This window comes from Scyliorhinus torazame, chromosome 4 (assembly GCF_047496885.1).
Source record: "Scyliorhinus torazame isolate Kashiwa2021f chromosome 4, sScyTor2.1, whole genome shotgun sequence".
Lineage (NCBI taxonomy): Eukaryota > Metazoa > Chordata > Chondrichthyes > Carcharhiniformes > Scyliorhinidae > Scyliorhinus > Scyliorhinus torazame.
In genome coordinates, this window is record NC_092710.1 from 317,192,918 (window position 1) to 317,213,134 (window position 20,217).

The 20,217-nt window shown below is 44.3% G+C and overlaps 2 protein-coding genes and 2 non-coding genes across 7 annotated transcripts in view; all 4 read right to left on the reverse strand.

Annotated features, from left to right (window-relative positions):
• Positions 1 to 7,404, reverse strand: part of LOC140411094 (TOG array regulator of axonemal microtubules protein 2-like) — a 205,094-nt gene extending 197,690 nt beyond the window's left edge. For all 3 annotated transcript variants that reach the window (XM_072500123.1, XM_072500120.1, XM_072500122.1), the window contains exon 1: positions 7,233 to 7,404. The gene's annotated coding sequence lies outside the window, so the exon portion shown is untranslated. The remainder of the gene's footprint in view (positions 1 to 7,232) is intronic.
• Positions 7,405 to 11,278: 3,874 nt separating this feature from the next.
• wdr43 (WD repeat domain 43) overlaps positions 11,279 to 20,217 on the reverse strand; it is a 74,284-nt gene continuing 65,345 nt past the window's right edge. The window contains exons 17-18 of one of the 2 annotated variants that reach the window (XM_072500129.1): positions 14,747 to 14,802; positions 11,279 to 12,012 (exon numbers count right to left, since the gene is read on the reverse strand). In XM_072500129.1, coding sequence (XP_072356230.1) covers positions 11,893 to 12,012; positions 14,747 to 14,802 — 176 coding nt within the window. In that variant the 3' untranslated portion in view covers positions 11,279 to 11,892. Of the gene's footprint in view, positions 12,016 to 14,746; positions 14,803 to 20,217 lie in introns of both variants that reach the window. The other variant, XM_072500128.1, reaches the window with a different exon arrangement.
• LOC140415731 (small nucleolar RNA SNORA31) lies at positions 13,162 to 13,292 on the reverse strand. Its single transcript, XR_011944639.1, has one exon. It is a non-coding gene; the product is annotated as a small nucleolar RNA SNORA31 (small nucleolar RNA).
• LOC140415730 (small nucleolar RNA SNORA31) lies at positions 16,561 to 16,692 on the reverse strand. The gene has a single exon (XR_011944638.1). It is a non-coding gene; the product is annotated as a small nucleolar RNA SNORA31 (small nucleolar RNA).

Below are 20,217 nucleotides of genomic sequence, written 5' to 3' on the forward strand. Positions count from 1 at the left end.
CTGAAGGTAAGGAAGTGTTGTTGCAATGACACAAGGCGGTAGTGTAGCACAATGGGTAGCACTGTTGCTTCACAGCTCCAGGGACCCAGGTTCAATTCCCGGCTTGGGTCACTTGTCTGTGTGTGTAGTCTGCACATTCTCTGTGTCGCAGGGGTTTCCTCCGGGTGCTCCGGTTTCCCCCACAAGTCCCGAAAGTCATGCTGTTAGTGAATTGGATATTCTGAATTCTCCCTCAGTGTAATCGAACAGGTGCCGGAATGTGGCGACTAGGGGCTTTTCACAGTAACTTCATTGCAGTGTTAATGTAAGCCTACCTGTGACAATAAAGATTATAAAGGCATTGTTGAGACCACATCTGGAGTATTGTGCACAGTTTTGGTCCTCGTATTTGAGGCAAGATGGAGTGACATTTGAGGCAGTGCAGATAAGGTTCACTAGAATGATTTCAGAGATGATGGGTTTGTCATATGAGGAGAGATTGAACAGTTTAGACCTATCTTCTCTAGAGTTTAGATGAATGAGGGGAGATCAAATTGAACTATACAAGATGCTAAAAGGTATGGATAAAGTAGACGTGGAGCAGATGCTCCCTCTTGATGGGGAATTCGAGAAAGAGAGGTCAGTCTTAGGATAAGAGGTAGCAAATTGAAAACGGAGTTCAGGAACTACTTCTCCCAAAGGATTGTGAATCTAAAATTCTCTACTCCAGGGTGCGGTGGATGCTGGAACAGAGTAAATTTGAGGCATTAAGACAGATTTTTAATTGGTAATGGGTTGAAAGGTTATGGAGAATGGGCAAGACGTTGGAGTTAAGGCCAGGATGAGATCAGCCATGATCAAATGGTGGACCAAATAGCCTAATTCTGCTGCTATATCTCATGAACTGAGTGGTTGCTAGGCCATTTCAGAGGGCATTAAGAGTCAACCACATTGCTGTGGTTGCATGTCCAGTTAAGGAAAGCAGATTTCTTCCACTAAAGGACATTAGTGAATCACATGGACGTTTTACGAAAATCGACATTGGTTTTGTGGTCAAAATTAGACTTTTAATTCCAGATTTTTAATTGGATTCATCTGCCATGGTGGGATTCGAACTGGAGTCCCAGAGCTTTACCTTTGGATTACTAACTCAGTGACAATATCACTGCACCACCATCTTCCCAATACTACTATGCCACCACCTTCCCCTTAAAGGCCTTTTGGGCGGTCGAGGCATCTCCAACCCACTGATGTTTTCTGACTGCTGAGAATAATTGTCTCTGTAGAGGAACGGGACATAGGATTATTAGTTCTGACTCATTCACCCTGGGATATTTTCACCTGGCAGCGAGAACTCTGATGGGTTTGGTTTTCAACCCTTGGTGGGACAAGCTAAATGAGGATAACATGCTAGGAAAAGCTGCTCATGGGGCAAAAAAGGCCCTACTGACAGCAGAAGCCATGTCGACTGACGTCAGCTGGCTATCACCAAGGGGAAGATGCAGGTGGATTTAGCCAAAGGATCCACCAGGGTATTAAAAGACTGCTATTATTAGCACAGTGGCAAGCCAAATGCAATATAATTGGTAGGCATTAGACAGAATAGTTGCTGCAATTGTTTTGTGCTCATCCTGATCATCAGCATCTGCATTTGTTGTTACCAAAGGGTACTGATTTCACACATTGTGCAAAACAATGGTGACGTCAAACAGGGATAGGTCCCAGTTGCTGCCTCAGCACATCGACAGAGGGGATGTCAAGATTATATTTATAGTGTTTAGTCTGGTTATTCATATTCCAAGCCTAGGTGGACATCTCTGGACTGACCAGCAAGGCTGTAAGAACTGCAATTTGGTTAGGGATGTAAATAGAACAAAGTAGTCGATGCCCACAGGAGTCCAGTAGGATCCCTGGCCAAGCCTATTAGCTGACAGTCCAGTCATTATATCTGCCTGGGCCAGATGTAATCTGACCAGAGGCCAACATGAGGGATTGAAGTGGGGACGAAAGGGTTGATATGAGTTATAAAGTTACATTAATTAAAGCCGTCTCTCATTGTATTCATGCTATTGCACCCTTGGTATATACAACAGGGATTGCTTTCCAAAATGCGTTTAGCTAGAGAGAGTCACTTTGGTCAATAAGTGCGAGCAACTACTTTTAAAATATCATTTTGCTACTGATGGCAGCTCGATGATGAAAGATAAGCTGATCGTGTAAACCTTGCTTAAGAATCCCAGAGCCGATACTCCTCGGTTTACAAATAGTAACAAACTACCAACACTTGCCGACTGTTGCTCCGATTTACAATGGTGACACTTTGCTGCCCTTCTCTTCATTCACTGTCTCACTCTCTGGTCATAAGTGAAGGAAGTGAATCTAGCTACAGCTCAAAGGACACTTGTGTTTGGGCTGTGCTGCTACCTAAACAAATGAGGCTGCTTATACAGGTATTTACAAAAGGGCAGGCTCAAGTGTAGATGCCCGGTGTTTGCTTGAGCTGGCTCCTGATAAGGTACACAAGGTAACAGAGGAGGTTTGCTACTGGGCAGTATTCTACTGACAGCAGGCACTTGCAGCGTAGCAGAATACACCAAGAATCACCATTGCACCTCCTCTGGTCTAGTTCTGCTAAGGTTATTTTTCAAACAAAACAAAAAAACCTCGAGAACTTCGAAACAACAGGTTAAGTTAAATATGTAATAAAAGAAAATGAGAGGCATATTCAACTAAACAGAATCTGTGGTTCCGCGTAGAATATAAAAGAGAAACGGAAGTGAAGGATTAAAGGGCACAGACACAGTAACCAGAGGCAAAAGTATTACCTGCGCTTTGAGATGTGTATTACAGATACAGAACGCTCACCAGGGACCAAAGAACATGCCCGGCCTTCCAGCTGGGGGTCCCATTCATATTGGTATCTGTGCAAGACCACGGTGCCTAGATGGGATATGCAAAAAACAAGCTCTCTCTGTCTGATCAGCTGGGAAGGTGCCTCAGAGAGGATTTACCATATCACGTAAATACAAACTTGGCACACTCCAGCTGGTTGGCTTGGCACCAACTGGGCAACATTAGAAGTTATGAACGTCACTCTGCACTGCCTGGACGGTGTCAAGATATCCAATAATGTGTTGTGTTACATTCTACATTTCTGCAATTTTCATAATAAACAAGCTACTCAGTCCCTATTTTCTGTTTAAGTCAAGATCAGGCCGATAAGGTTCAAAAGATCAAAATCTGGTAAATCAGGATGTCAAACTCTGCAGACTATAAAACGTAGGCCATTCAGCCCATCGAGTCTGCTCTGCCATTCAATGAGATCATGACTGATCTGATGGGATAATCCTCCACTCCACATTCTCGCCTTATTAGATTCTCTTGCTGATAAAAGAAAATGTCTATCCCAGCACTGAACATAGTTAATGACCCAGCCTTTACAGCTCTCTGTGGTAAAGAATTCCACAGATTCACTACCCTAAGAAATTCCTCATCTGTTTTAAATGGATGACACCTTAATCTGAGATTATGCCTTCTGGTCATGCACTCTCCCACAAGGGGAAACAACCTCGCAGCAGCTACCTCATCAAGACCACTGAGAATCTTGCGTGTCTCAATAGGATCGCCTCTCATTCTTCTAAACTCCAATGAGTACAGGCCCAAACTAGTCAACCAAAAATCTCTTCATACCCGGGATAAACCTGGTGAACCTTCTCTGGACTGCCTCCAACGTCAGTATATCTTTCCTTAGATAAGGAGACCAAAACTGTCCAGTGTTCCAAATATAGTCCGAGTGCCTTGTATAGTTTTAGCAAGACTTCCCAATTTTTATACCCCATTCCCTTTGAAATGAAGGCCAACACTCCCGCTGTCTTCCGTATTACCTGTTGAACTTGTATACTAGCGTTTTGTAATATATGCACGAGAACCCTCAAATCCGTGTTGCAGCTTTCTCTATTTAAATATTCAGTTCCTTTATTCTTCCTACCAAAGTGCATAACTTGACATTTCCTACATTATATTCAATCTGCCAAGTTTTTGCCCAATCACTTAAGCTGTCTATATCTCTTTGTAGACGGACATCCTCATCACTTACCTTCCCACTTATTTTTGAGTTGTCTGCAAACTTGGCAATTTTCCTCATCCAAGCCATTTATATTGCAAATAATTGCAGCTCCAGCATCGATCCCTGTGGCACTCCAGTAGTAATAGGTTGCCATCCTGAAAATACCACTCGTCCCAACTCTCGTCTTCTGCCAGCCAAACCTCCATTCATGCTAATATACTACCCCCAACACCATGGGCTCTTGTCTTAAGTAGCCATTTGTGAAGTACCTAATTGAATACATTTTGGAAATTATTACATTTACTGGCTCTCTTTTATCTTGTGAGCTACCACCTCAGAATTTTAATAAATTTGCCAGACATGATTTCCCATTCATGAAGCCATGCTGACGTTACTTGATTATACTATGTATTTCCAAATGCTCTGCTATTAAATCCTTTATAACGGTTAACATTTTCCCAATGATAGATTTAAACTAACTAGTCTACAGTTGCCTTTTTAAAATTCTCCCTCCCTTTTTGAATAAGGGTGCCACATTGGCAGCCTTCCAATTCTCTGGGGTTTTTCCAGAATTAAAGATTTTTTTGGAAGATTACAACCATTGCAGTCACCATCTCTGTAGCTACTTCTTTTAATATCCTGGGATGCAACCCATCAAGAGGACCTATTGGCCTTTAGCCATTCATTTCCGTCGTATTTTTTCTCCAGTGGCAGTTAATTGGATTTATTTCTTCCCCTCACCTTTGATCCATTATTTAGTAATTTTGGAATGTTATTTAATATCTTCCACCATGTTTGATGCAAAGTATTTATTTAGCTCCACTGCCATTTCCCGTTTCATTCTCTAAAATGGAAGCACAATGACAGCCATATCAAGGTCAGCAGCTGCCACATAAGCCTTAGTACTTAATTGAAGTGTCTGGTCTCATGCCCAGCTGCAATTCATTCTGGATGAAGCGGCATTGTCAAACTTCTTTAGATGATAAAATCATCCCTAGGTACAGCACTGAGCTACAAGAGACATTAACATCCCAGAATGGATTCCTGGCCAATGCTGAGGTAACTGGTCTCAGCAGGCCATCAAATCAGGTGTGTAATAGAAGACTCACCTCTTGTCTGGGTGGGAGGAGCTCCAACAGTGGGTGATCAATCTCGGCCTCCTTTCCCATTGATCAGAAATGTTAAGCCATATAAATACTGTGGCTACAAGAGTAGGTCAGGGGCAAGGAATCCTCACCTCCTGACTCCATGAAGCTTGTCCATCATCTACAAGGCAGGGGTGCGATGGAATCCACTTGTCTGGATGAGCGAAGAAACACTCAAGAAGCTTTACACCATCCAGGACAAAGGACCCCACTTGATTGGCACTCCATTCACATACATTCATTCCCTCCAGCATTGCGCATTCCTGGATGGTGTCAAGCTTCCAGAGCGTTGTTGGAGCTTCATTCATCCAGGCAAGTGGAGAGTATCCCATCACACTCGTGACTTGTGTCTTGTAGATGGTGGGCAGACTTTGGGGAATCAGGTGGTGAGTTACCCACCACAGGATTCCTTACCTCTGACAAGATGCACTGCAGGAACTCACCTTCTGCAGGACCTTCCAAACCCATGCCCATCTAGAAGGGCAGCAGAAATGTAGGAACACCACCGCCTGAAATTCCCCTTCAAGCCAACCATCATCCTGACTTGGAAATCTATCGCTGTTCCTTCACTGGTGCTGGTTAAAATCCTGGTACATCCTCCCCAACTGTGGAATTACCTACACCACATGGACTGCAGCAGTTGAAGAAAGCAGCTCACATTCATCTCAAGAGGAATTAGAGATAGGCAATGAAAGCAGGTCTAGCCAGTGAAACCCACATTCCATGAAATAAAAAAAACTGAGATGCTAGAACTGATGAAATGAAAATGAAAAAAATGAAAATCGCTTATTGTCACAAGTAGGCTTCAATGAAGTTACGGTGAAAAGCCCCTAGTCGCCACATTCCGGCACCTGTTCGGGGAGGCTGGTACGGGAATTGAACCGTGCTGCTGGCCTGCTTTAAAAGCCAGCGATTTAGCCCAGTGTGCTAAACCAGCCCCAAATAGATGTCAGCATCTATGCTTCAGGAAATCTGTACGACAGAGTCCTGCACTGGTCACTATCTAATAGATAGAGCTGGAGTGATAAGGATCAGACTTGGCTTATCACGGAGTGCTGCCTGCTAGCATTTATGGTCTATGTTCATGCATTTGATTTTTTTAAAATAAGAGACTGTGCACTTATGGAATTATACCCCAGCTGGAGGCAAAAGAAAATACTTGAGGTGGGGAGAAAAATCAAGGTTGCATACAAAGACCCTTGCATGCTGTTCTGGAGTGTAAAAGAAAACTCAAAATAAAATTGTGAAAAAATATGAGAATGTGCGTTAAATCCTGATTTCTGAGTGATGAAAAGCACACAAGGACAAATATTTCGAGCTCAGACGTTCTGAGAGGCTTACAGCAGTAACATACTGGGCATTACCATTTATTTCCTGAAAGTCAATAGGGAAAAACTCACATTCCCTCAGACCTGATCTCACTCCCAATCAGATTTCCCCTTCACCAAACCCAGACCTTGGGATCTCCATTCTGTCCTCTAAAATTCCTAGACTGCCTTCCTGTATTTCACGACCACTCAATTAAAAAAAAAATATATCCAGCACGGCACGGCGGTGCAGTGGTTAGCACTGCTGCCTCACAGCGCTGAGGACCCAGGTTTGATCCTGGCCCCGGTGTGTGGAGTTTGCAGATTCTCCCCGTGCCTGTGTGGGTCTCAGTCCCACAACCCAAAAGATGTGGATTGGCCACGCTATATTGCTCAATTGCAAAAATTAAAATATATCCAAAGACGGCTCGCCCAGTCATCACAGATTCAGAGACTGCCCTAATATTCCCATGCCATCTCCAGTGTTCCTCCACACCAAGAGCCACCCAATACTACGGGGTCCTATAAAAACACCCCACCCAGCACCACCCAAAAAATAGGCCACATTTCTTATGCATTGAAATCTCAGAATTACCTCCAAATAAATATCCCCAATATTTGGCACAGTCACACGTGCCCATACGAAACCTCAGACTGCATGAGCACCACCACAAGACAACATATAATCTACAATTACATTTCAAAATGTGCTTATATTGTTACTTATTTACCTACCTGGTATTTTGGACATGGGAAGAGAGTAGGGAATAACAATATGAAAACATTGTGACAATTCCAAAATGTACAATCCTCTCTGCGATCGAATCATATGAACAATTTAGCAGACTAAAATTAGCTACATCCAGTCAGTGTTGAAGCTCAGTGCACAGCAAGGACTATCGAAAGAGCTACCTCTAATCAGCACACCAATGTTGTCTCCACTTCTGTGCTACCAGGGTCGTTAGAACAATGTTGAATAGGTTCTATTTTATCCAAGCTTCTGTGGCAACAATTGCCATGGTAATAAATCATTCCTCGCCTCTCGCTAATCAGAAAACAAATTATCATGAAAATAGATTTTCAATGGCTGAACTCCCATTATCCAAACCTCAAGGGAGACTGTATGAGTGCGAAAGAATGATTGCACGCTTGACAAAATAATTCATCATGTTCATTCACAGCATCAGCACCAACTCTGTAAAGCATTTGTGGTGAAGGCAAGCACAGGAATTTTAACCAGAGTTATGTGAACTATAGCCGGGAAAAAGAATATTGCTCTCCAGTTGCTATTACAGATCAACACAACTTGATCCCACATTGAGCTCAGTAATCAGCCAGTACTGGTGTTTCCCACACCTCTCAAGCACACCATTTAGTAGCAGCACTGGTGAAGAGATGGGCAGAGCATCATCATCTGAACTGGAATGGAACTGTTTAATGAAAGGAAATATAGAATAAGGAGGAATGGACAGATATAGAATTGACAGATACCCAACCAGGTGTTTTGAAATGATGTGAACCAGTGTTTTTCAAACTTTTTTTCCGGCGACCCATTTTTACAAAATGGCCGCCTCCCGCGACCCACGTCAAGTTCACAATAGATTCTCCATAGTTACTTTTTAAAACATCACGATCATTGTTGACACTTCTGTATTATTAAATGTACAAAATTGTAAATGAAAATATATTTTCTATTTTTTGTTGTTATTTTGAGATCTAAATAACTTGTAATAAAAACCTATGCACAGATCAGTGTGCGACACTTTTGATCAGACTCCGGAGGTGCCTGAAGGGGGAAATTCTTGGAAACACACCTGAATTTTGGGTTGATGGGAAAGGAACGAGGCTCACCACTGATCACGAAGTCAGTCTCACAGAGAGCAACTGGTCTCAGAAAGTGAGCGGAGAGCAGCTCCCCATTTTAAATATACATCAAACCACTTATGCACACACAGCACAACTTTAAACATAGCTCTGATTGACACGGTTAAGAGTAACTGAAATTCAACAGACATCAACAAGATTAACTGTCGCAGAAATTGAACCAACACTGACAACATTAATGGTAACAGAAATTCAAGATTAATTGACAATTGTAGCAGTGGCAGACATTAAACATGTATCAGATTCAGAACATTAACCCTGAATTTGGTCTCTTTGTGTGACCATTGACTCTGCGTTTCACATGAACTACGCATGCCCCCCCCCCCCCCCCCCCCGGACTGGGATGGATAGAGTTCCCAAGCCCACATGTCACCCCAGAGTCGATTTCAGAATGGGGCAAACATGAATCAGCTTTGTGACGATGGACCAATTGAAAAGTGGGGAGATCCAGTCAGGATACATGGAAGTTATTTGCTAGAGCTAGATCCTGTATAAAGGGGTGCTGACTGAGATACTCGTGGATACATATTCCAGTCGGCAGTCATTTGGTTTTGGGTGGGGTATACAGGCCTGGAAAAACAAAATTTGGAAAGCACTGCTGAAAACTAACTGTGCAGAAGGAGTATCTGCAGGAAATACATTTAAAAATAATTGGGTTTTTTTCATTTAAACACTTCAGGTGCTGGTGCTGACTACATATTTTTTTAATATAGAGTACCCAATTTTTTTTTTCAATTAAGGGGCAATTTAGTGTGGCCAATCCACTCATACTGCACATAGAACATAGAACGATACAGCGCAGTACAGGCCCTTCGGACCACGATGTTGCACCAAAACAAAAGCCATCTAACCTACACTATGCCATTATCATCCATATGTTTAACCAATAAACTTTTAAATGCCCTCAATGTTGGCGAGTTCACTACTGTAGCAGGTAGGGCATTCCACGGCCTCACTACTCTTTGCGTAAAGAACCTACCTCGGACCTCTGTCCTATATCTATTACCCCTCAGTTTAAAGCTATGTCCCCTCGTGCCAGCCATTTCCATCCGCGGGGGAAGGCTCTCACTGTCCACCCTATCTAACCCCCTGATCATTTTGTATGCCTCTATTAAGTCTCCTCTTAACCTTCTTCTCTCCAACGAAAACAACCTCAAGTCCATCAGCCTTTCCTCATAAGATTTTCCCTCCATACCAGGCAACATCCTGGTAAATCTCCTCTGCACCTGCTCCAAAGCCTCCACGTCCTTCCTATAATGCGGTGACCAGAACTGTACGCAATACTCCAAATGCGGCCGTGCCAGAGTTCTGTACAGCTGCAACATGACCTCCTGACTCCGGAACTCAATCCCTCTACCAATAAAGGCCAACACTCCATAGGCCTTCTTCACAACCCTATCAACCTGGGTGGCAACTTTCAGGGCTCTATGTACATGGACACCTAGATCCCTCTGCTCATCCACACTTCCAAGAACTTTACCATTAGCCAAACATTCCTTCCAAAGGTTATTCCTTCCAAAGTGAATCACCTCACACTTCTCTACATTAAACTCCATTTGCCACCCCTCAGCCCAGCTCTGCAGCTTATCTATATCCCTCTGTAACCTGCTACATCCTTCCACACTATCGACAACACCACCAACTTTAGTATCGTCTGCAAATTTACTCACCCACCCTTCTGCGCCTTCCTCTAGGTCATTGAAAACAGATCCTTGTGGTACTCCACTTGTAGCTGAACTCCATTCTGAACATTTCCCATCAACCACCACCCTCTGTCTTCTTTCAGCCAGCCAATTTCTGATCCACATCTCTAAATCACCCTCAATCCCCAGCCTCCGTATTTTCTGCAATAGCCTACCGTGGGGAACCTTATCAAACGCTTTGCTGAAATCCATATACACCACATCAACTGCTCTACCCTCGTCTACCTGTTCAGTCACCTTCTCAAAGAACTCAATAAGGTTTGTGAGGCATCTTTGGGTTGTGGGGGTAAAAACCCACTCAGACACTGGGAGAATGTGCAAACTCCTCAGATAGCGACCCAGAGCCAGGATCGAAGCCAGGTCCTCAGCGCCGTAGGAACAGTGCTAACCAGTGCACCACCCAAGTACAGGCACTGGTTAACCTGGATGATCAGCTGCTGCAGAAACAGGAGTTGCTGCTGGAGGCTGTGTCAGTGACTATAAGAGTACGCCAGGGAGGCAGAAAGTCCACGCCACCGACCTCTACATCAGCCCCATATGGCCACGCACTGTACTGTAGCCAGAATTTACCCAGGGAGGAAATGGGAAAAAAGGCCATACGATCCTCGGGGATCATTTTTGAAGCCCCTTTGCCGACCCATTTTACATCATCCCACGACCCACCTGTGGGTCGCAACTCCAACTTTGAAAAAGTGATGTGAACTGCTGTTTAATTGATGTAATTAATAGGAGCAAAATACATACAGAAAATACTGGCAACATTTACCAGGTTCTCCTGTAACCAAAGGCATATGGACACCACCCAGCATATAGATTATAAAATTGTATTTTTTTTTTTAAATAAAAAATTTAGAGTACCCAATTCATTTTTTCCAATTAAGGGGCAATTTAGTGTCCAATCTACCTAATTTTGGGTTGTGGGGCAAAACGCGCAGACACGGGGAGAATGTGCAAACTCCACACAGACCGTGACCCAGAGCCGGGATCGAACCTGGGACCTCAGCACCGTGAGACAGCAGGGCTAACCCACTGCGCCACCCTGCTGCCCCAAAATTGTATTTTAATGAAGGGTGGTCCTTGGGGAACTTAAAGGAGCATGATATCATTCACAATAGAACTACTACTGCCCTTTCCAATGCTATGCTATGTTCTTACTGAATGCTGTCAATGGCCATAAAGACTATGAACACAGTATTGTAAAGGAGAATCAGATTTATTCACTTTACAAAGGAGAACACAGCCTTAGTTGCTGTAAACCACTGATTTATAGACAAATATACATAATTCTGTCAACTAGCTAATGACTACATACTGTAACATACTAACCTGAAAGCATGGGAACGAGCTGACCAATTGCCAAAATCAAAATATCCAGTAAAAACCCCATGACGTTGCATATTCCACATCCAAACTATGTCCCCAGATCAGGTTAAAATGCAACGTGAGTAGCCATGAATTAGATGACTGGGTATCTGTCCACCTTCCAAGTGATCACGAGTTACTACCACATTTCTGCCTGTGGTAAATCACTCCACATATAAATGTGGTCCAAAAACGACCTGCATTAGAAACATGGTTGCAGAAATATATATTTGCGAAATGTGCACCATTAATACAGTCAAATATTTCTTGGAATCCAAAGTGCACCGACAGTTCTTAACACACTCTTCACTGCCAGTCTGTCATCTGCTTTCCAAACTAAAAAATAAAGGAAGTTTCAGGGTGGGAAATAAACTCAGATGCCCAGTTCAGATTCACTGGCCCAAATGCGCTGAGAATGCAGTCAATATATATATTTTTTAATGGTTTTATTCCTCTTCACTTTCATTCCCTGTGTGCATGTCCTCTCCAGAGTCTTCGCTGATTTCTTTGTCAATGTGCATTTTTGGGTCGTCTGCTCTCTCCTCTTCCTCGTCCTCCTCCCAATTCTCCTAGTTTTAAAATAGTGCATATGTATTACAATATTGTCCATGACTTAGTTGTTTGCATACATACAAGGTGGGGATGCAAGGATTAAGAAACAAAGAATACACATTTTCTTACAACTGTCCAATAAAACTCAAAAGTACTTTGGAAATTGAAATCCAGGCTTAACGGTTCAATATTTCGGCATATTCCAAATGTTGACAAAATGGTGTTTTATTTCAAGATTTTTAAAAAAGGCATTAAAAATGTTCATCCATGATTGGTGCAAGTCTGTTTGATGCTAAGACCCTCGGTGCATCTTGCCCTGAGCTTCAGCTCAAACTCAGACTTGAGGTAAGCAACTTGAGTCATCGGGCTGCATTGAACTTCAGGATGTTTGAGCGGCACAGTGGCTAGCCCCCAGGGACTCGGGTTCCATTCCAGCCTCGGGTGACTGTGTGGAGTTTGCTCATTCTCCCCGTGTCTGTGTGGGTTTCCTCTGGGTGCTCTGGTTTCCTCCCACAGTCCAGAGATGTGCAGGTTAGGTGGAATGGTCTTGCAAAATCGCCCCTCAATGTCCAAAAGGTTAGGCGGGGTTACGGGAATAGAATGGAGGCATGGGCCTAATTGGGATGCTCTTTCCAAGGGTCGGTGCACTTGATGGGCCGAATGGCCTCCGCTTGGACTGTAAATTCTAAGCTCAATGCACCAAAAATTGCAGACTGAAAATTTTAAAATCACTCTTGGCTTTCTATGAGCTGCGCAAGTGTATCACCACGAAGTGCAAATCCCAGGCACTGCGACAGAGATACCTCAAGACCTGAGTGTATGATTCTTGATCCAATGTCTTCTCCCGGTGTGCTTGGTAAAATTGCTTAAGGAAAATAAACCATTAGCCCTGGATGGGTATCCTGCTAAGAGCCTCAAAAACATTCACTTCAGAGTTCAGTGAAGGCAAATGGAGTGGGGGAATCTGCTTAACCATGCATAGAATACCCATTTATTTACTTCTAGTCATTGGGACACCAGGTAGTCTACTGGTTTTCTCCCAACTACTGATTTTGAGACATGGGCAGGAGAACCAAAAGAAAGGTATATTGCACCTAAGTAGTGGCAGTAAACCTTCAGACTATTAGATGCACTTATCATGTTTACTGCATTATTCAACTCAGTTATGTATTCCTCTATTCAATCTGAATTGCTACTAATTCAACAAACAGAAAGCGCGAGGAATTTAATCTTGCACCTGGAAAAAAACCTAGAAAGCCACAATGATCTGCTTCAGGTCTGTCAATAGATGCAAACTCACATTTATTGCTCATCTCCCTCACCTCCAAAAAAAAAGCCCAAAGATGACACTCATTTAACGAATCAGCATGTTTATTTAAAATAAAATTCAAAAGGTTTCCCACTTAATAATTGTCAGATTGACTCTCCCTTAGACTTCAAGGTCCCTTTTCCTCTTGTTTATATTCACCCAATCTTTGGACTTTCAAAAATAAACATATGCTTGGCACTGAAGATAAACAATAATCTCGAAGTCTGACCTGATTATTGCTAGCTGAGAGCTCTGAAGGACAGGATAAGGCAAAAAAAACAAAACAATCGAGATAGAGGTCAAGGCAAAGCTTGATGATTTGGTTAATATAGGTACCTCACCATCCAGAATAAAAAACTACAATAACAGAAAATGATGGTGTTGCATGTCAGTTTTGTGGGTTGAGAACTGGTTCACATTTGAGGAGACCTAAGCGAGTGAGGGAGAACAGTCTCTTCATCCTAAGATGCAAGATTGAACTTGGACTAACTTGATTATAATGCGCCTGCATGAAACAAGCTGGGCAGCCTCAGTCAAGTTCCCCCCAAGCGCAAGTAGTTGCCCAACTATGCCAAGTTGGCATTCTCCCGCAAATCTAAAGAACAAACCTAAAAATTGAAAGAATGTACAATTACACAGCACAGAGCTTTCCGAGGGTGGAAATGAGGAGCACAATGGGTGATTTATTTTCTCATTAGTAACAAAATCATAAGCAAGTTCATTATATCCAAGTTTTTGACTTTACTACGGGGAAACAAATAAAGAGGAACTCTTCCTCCTTTAGTGGAGGGGAGCTGAGGGAATTTAACTGTATTATACTTGATTTGGGAGTACTTAATACAGACAATGGATATAAAAGATGGGAACTATTTCACTGTCAATATTTCAGTTCCTTCATCTTGGCAAGGACACAAACTCATTTCAAAGGTGGGAATAAAGTAAACTTTCACTCCAATTCAACTTGTTGTGAGGATGTGCAATTTTGTACTAGTTTGGCAATTGTAGGCAACAACCATCTAATGGTAATTACCGAAATATATTAATACTAACTGAATAAAACAGGTTTGTATTGCATACAAGTACCAGGAAATATTGTTGTAATATAGTCTAGTGCTGTTGCACATCATTTGAATAAGGCTGTACATTTCTCTCCCACTTATTGCACAGGCAGAGGAAAATAGTGCAGAAATTTCAGTGAAATTAAGAATGAGGGATAAGTAAAACCATAGCCCAAGTTGCCCCTCAAATTTGTCAGACAGGATATTGAAGCAAAGATGAAAGACACAAAGTAGCAATAAAGGAAGTGGAATCTGATGGAACAGAAGACAAGCTGGACAAGCTGCTCATTTCTTTTTAAGTCAAATTGATTTACGCCATTAGAAGGACACTTCTGGGGGCTGTGAGGTTTCAGCATCCCAGGACCAGTTTGCTACACTTACATCAGATTCCTGATCTGCCATCAGGTCATCTTCAGAGTTTTCTTCTGATGATGATTCTAAAAGGGACAGAAATAAAATAATCTGAGTTATCATCAAACTGCAGTACAACCTGCACTTTACAGTACCTTCCTACATATGAATTAGGAGCAGGCCCCTGAGCCTGCTCTGCCATTCAATAAGGTCATGGCTCATCTGATGGCAACTTCAACACCAACTTCAATTCCTGCCTACCTCTAGTGATAACCTTTCACCCCCTTATTAATCAAGAGCCTATCTAGCTCAAAGACTCAGCTTCTACTGCCTTTTAAGCGAGTTCCAGAGACGCATGACCCTCAAGAGAAATCACTGCTCATCACTGTCGTAAATAGGGAACCTCTCATTTTGAAAAAGTGACCTCAAGTTCTAGATTCTCCAACAAGATGAAGCATCCTCTCCACAGCCACCATGTCAGTACCCCTCAGGATATTAAAGGTTTAAATCAAATCATCTCTTCTAAAAATAGTTGACACAAACCTAACCTCTCCAATCTTTCCTCATAGGATAACCCACTCAGTCCTGCTATTAGTCTAGTGAACCTTTGCTGAACTGTTTCTAATGCATTCACATCTTTCCTTAGATGAGACCATAACTGCACACAATACTCCAGGTGTGGTCTTACCATTGCCCTATACAACTGAAGCATAACCTCCCTACTTGAGTAATCAATTTCCCCCAGAATAACTACTGGCTGTACTTGTATACTAGCCTTTTGTGACCCATGCACCAGGACACCCAGATCCCTCTCTGCATGTCAGCTCTGAAATCTCTCACCATTTAGACAATAAGCTTTTTAAAATAAAATTCTTCCTGCCAAAAAGAATTTTTCCTACCACTTCACATTTGTTCACAATGTACTCCATTTGCCAGACTCTTGCCCATTCCTTACGTCCTCTCACAATTTACTTTCCTACCTATCTTTGTATAGCAAATTTAACAACCATACCCTCAGTCGTCCCTTCATCCAAGTCATTTATATACATTTTAAAAAGCTGAGGCCCCAGCACTGATCCCCCTGGCACACTACTCATCACATTCTGCCAATTAGAAAAAGACCCAGTCATGTCAACATTGTTTCCAGCGAATCGTCACTCTGTGCCAAGATGTTATCCCCTACACCATGAGCTTTTATTTTATGCAATACCTTATCAAGTGCCTTCTGGAAATCTAAGGATCCACCGATTGCTTTTATCCACAGCACATGTGACTACTTCAAAGAACTCAATAAATTGATTCAACAATGAACTGATTAAATATCATTTCCCTTTCACAAAACCATGTTGACTCTGCCTGATTGCTTTGAATTTTTCCAAGTGCCCTACTATAACATCTTCTAACATTTACCCTGTGGCAGATATTAGGCTAACTGGCCTGCAGTTTTCGGCTTTCTGTCTCCATCCTTCTTATTGATTAAAGGAGTTACATTTGTTATCTTCCAATCGAATCGAACCGTCCCCAAATCTAGGGAATTTTGAGAAATTAAAATCAATGCACCAACTATCTTCATTAGCCACTTTTTTCAAGACCTTAGGGTGAAGCCCATCTGGACCAGGGTATTTGTCAGCCCTCAGACCCAACAATTTTCTCAATACCATTTGCCTGATGATTGTAACTTTCCGGAGTTCCTCCCTCCTTTCCATTTCCTGATTTACAATTATACCTTATGTAGTATAACAACAACAAAAAACAGAAGGGCGATTCAGCCAATTGATTGGGAATGCACTGGAAATGAAAGAGTGGTTGGAGCAGATTCAATAGGATATACAGTGTTGTCTGTTACATGTATTCTCTATTTCAATCTGAGCTGCCACTGAAGGAGCAGGCAGAAAGCGCAAAGAAATTTAATTTTGCATCTCAGTGAATAAACCCAAAAAGTTAGTGTTGAACTTCAGGTCTGTCAATAGATGCAGAACATGTCTTTTCTCACTCTTTTCTGCACATTCCAATAAATAGTTTCAAACTACCATTAACCCTAGTTGGTATTATAGAATTCTATTAATCACTCGTAAGTACTCTCAAAGTATTTAATCATATAACAAAACCGTCTTGCTCATTGTTTGCAATGTGTTCTCTTCCCACTCCCCCCACTGTCACCTCTAGTGAACCAAAGATCTACCCTTGAATCCTTATTCGCGTAGTCCCAAGGAGGCCTTCACTTGGACTCCCTCCCTACACCTGGTTGCCTCTTTGCATCCCTTCATTCCTTTTAAGGCCTCCCAAGAAAAGCTCAACCTTTTGCCCATTCTCCTACGGTTCTCTTTTGACTTGGTATTCAATTTTAGATTACACCAAAGTGCCCCAGGAATGTATGAATTAGGAGTAAGCCACTCAGTCCCTAAAGCCTGCCCTGTCATTCAATAAGATCATGGCTGACTTCCGGGTGTGGCGATGACCAGCTAAGTCGCACGTTTCGGCAGCTCCCGTTAGAACGGACTTTTGGGCTCTTAATAGGAGCCCCAACGGCAATTTAAACGGCCAAAAACACTGTGCGGTAAACCAGAAGGGAATCCCCCCCGGACACGCATGGATAAGGGAGAGGATAGCGGCCGAATTGCGGAGGATCCTCTGGAGCAGCGGCAAGGAAGGGAAGCTCAAAGCAAGATGGCGTCGGAAGGTGGCCGTTTGTTATGGGGCCCGGACCAACAAGAGTTCCTGCAGCGCTGTGTGGAAGAGCTGAAAAAGGAGTTGAAGAAGGAGCTGTTGGCCCCGATATTACAGGCGATTGAAGGGCTAAAGGAGGAGCAGAGGACACAAGAGCTGGAGCTTCGGGTCGTGAAGGCAAAGGCTGCTGAAAATGAAGACGAAATACAGGGCCTGGTGGTGAAGACAGACGCACGAGGCACAGCACAAAATGTGTGTGGAAAGGCTGTAAGTACTGGAGAATAATTCGAGGAGGAAGAATTTAAGAGTTCTGGGTCTTCCCGAAGGTGCAGAAGGGGCGGACATCGGGACATATGTGAGCACGATGCTTCACTCGCTAATGGGATCGGAGGCCCCGACGGGCCCTTTGGAGGTGGAGGGAGCTTATCGAGTTTTGGCGCGAAGACCGAAGGCTGGAGAAATACCTCGAGCTATAGTGGTGAGGTTTCTCCGCTACAATGACAGGGAGACGGTCCTCAGATGGGCGAAGACAACTCGGAGCTGTAGGTGGGAGAACACGGTGATCCGCGTATACCAGGATTGGAGTGCGGAGGTGGCGAGAAGGAGGGCAAGTTTTAATCGGGCTAAGGCGGTGCTTCACAAAAAGAAGATCCAGTTTGGAATGTTGCAACCGGCGAGATTGTGGGTCACACACCAAGGGAAGCACCACTACTTTGAGACGGCAGAAGAGGCGTGGACATTCATTGTGGACGAGAAGCTGGAATAGTCTGGCGAGAGAAAGAACTTTTGGGACAAAGTGGTGGGGTGATTATGTGGGGCGAGCAAAAGGAGGGGGGGGGAAGAGAAGAGATGATTTTTCAATTTGTTAATTTTGCGATCCTGTAACTTTTCTCTCTTCCCCATGTTTTGGGGGGGGGGGGGGGGGGGAGAGTATGAGGAACTGTGGGCGCTGGCCATTAGGGGCGGTGCCGAGTGGGAAACGTGGGCTTTGTTCCCGCACTATGGTAATTATGGCGGGAACAGGGGCGCAGGAAGGAGGGGGCCTCGCACAGTGGGGGCCGAGGATAAGGGGGAAGCCGAGGTCAGCCAGAGTTCGCTGACTTCTGGGAGCAACATGGTGGGGTGCAACTACGCTAGAGGGGGATCTAGCGGAGGGGGGGGGGGTTAACTGGGTTGCTGCTGCTAAGGAGAAGGGGGAGCTGTTATGGGATGGGGTGGTCGAGGCGGGAGGGTGCCGTCGGGGGGATACACGGGTATGTGGGAACCGGGTGAGGAGCTGGGTTAAAAAAGGGGATGGCTAGTCGACAAGGGGTGGGTGGGTAAAGAGCCCCCCAACCCGGCTGATCACGTGGAACGTGAGAGGGCTGAACGGGCCGATTAAAAGGGCACGGGTACTCGCACACCTAAAGAAATTAAAGGCAGATGTGGTTATGTTGCAGGAGACGCATCTGAAACTGATAGACCAAGTCAGACTACGTAAAGGATGGGTGGGGCAGGTGTTTCATTCGGGTTTAGATGCGAAGAACAGGGGGGTGGCTATCTTAGTGGGGAAACGGTTCCTGTTTGAGGCAAAGACCATAGTGGCGGATAGTGGGGGTAGATATGTGATGGTGAGTGGCAGATTGCAAGGGGAGGCGGTGGTTCTGGTGAACGTATACGCCCCGAACTGCGATGATGCAAATTTTATGAGGCGTATGTTGGGACATATCCCGGACCTGGAGGAAGGAAAGTTGGTAATGGGGGGAGACTTCAATACGGTGCTTGATCCAGGGCTGGACCGGTTGAGGTCCAGGACCGGGAGGAGGCCGGCAGCGGCCAGGGTGCTCAAGGACTTCATGGAGCAGATGGGAGGGGTAGACCCCTGGAGATTTAGTAGGCCTAGGAGTAAGGAGTTCGCATTTTTCTCCCATGTTCACAAAGTATACTCACGGATAGACTTTTTTGTCTTGGGAAGGGCACTGATTCCGAAGGAATATACGGCCATAGCTATTTCGGACCACGCTCCACATTGGGTAGACCTGGAGGTAGGAGAGGAAAAAGAACAGCACCCACTCTGGAGAATGGATATGGGCTTATTGGCGGATGAGGGGGTATGTTTAAGGGTGAGGGGGTGCATCGAAAGGTACTTGGAGCTTAATGACAATGGAGAGGTTCAGGTGGGAGTGGTCTGGGAGGCGTTGAAGGCGGTGGTTAGAGGGGAACTGATATCCATAAGGGCACATAAAGGGAAGCAAGAGGGTAAAGAAAGGGAGCGATTGCTGAAAGAACTTTTGAGGGTGGACAGGCAATATGCGGAGGCACCGGAGGAGGGACTGTACAGGGAAAGACAAAGGCTACATGTGGAATTTGACCTGCTGACCACGGGTAAGGCAGAGGCACAGTGGAGGAGGGCACAGGGTGTACAGTATGAGTATGGAGAGAAGGCGAGTCGGCTACTGGCCCACCAATTGAGGAAGAGGGGAGCAGCGAGGGAGATAGGTGGGGTGAGAGATGAGGGAGAGATGGAACGGGGAGCGGAGAGAGTGAACGGGGTGTTCAAGGCATTTTATGAGAGGTTATATAAGGCTCAGCCCCCGGAAGGGAAGGAGGGAATGATGTGTTTCTTGGATCAGCTGGAATTCCCTAAGGTGGAGGAGCAGGAGAGGGCGGGACTGGGAGCACAGATTGAGATGGAGGAGGTGGTAAAAGGGATTGGGAGCATGCAGGCAGGGAAGGCCCCGGGACCGGACGGATTCCCGGTGGAATTTTACAGGAAGTATATGGACCTACTGGCCCCACTTTTGACGAGAACCTTTAATGAGGCTAGGGAAAGGGGGCAGCTGCCCCCGACTATG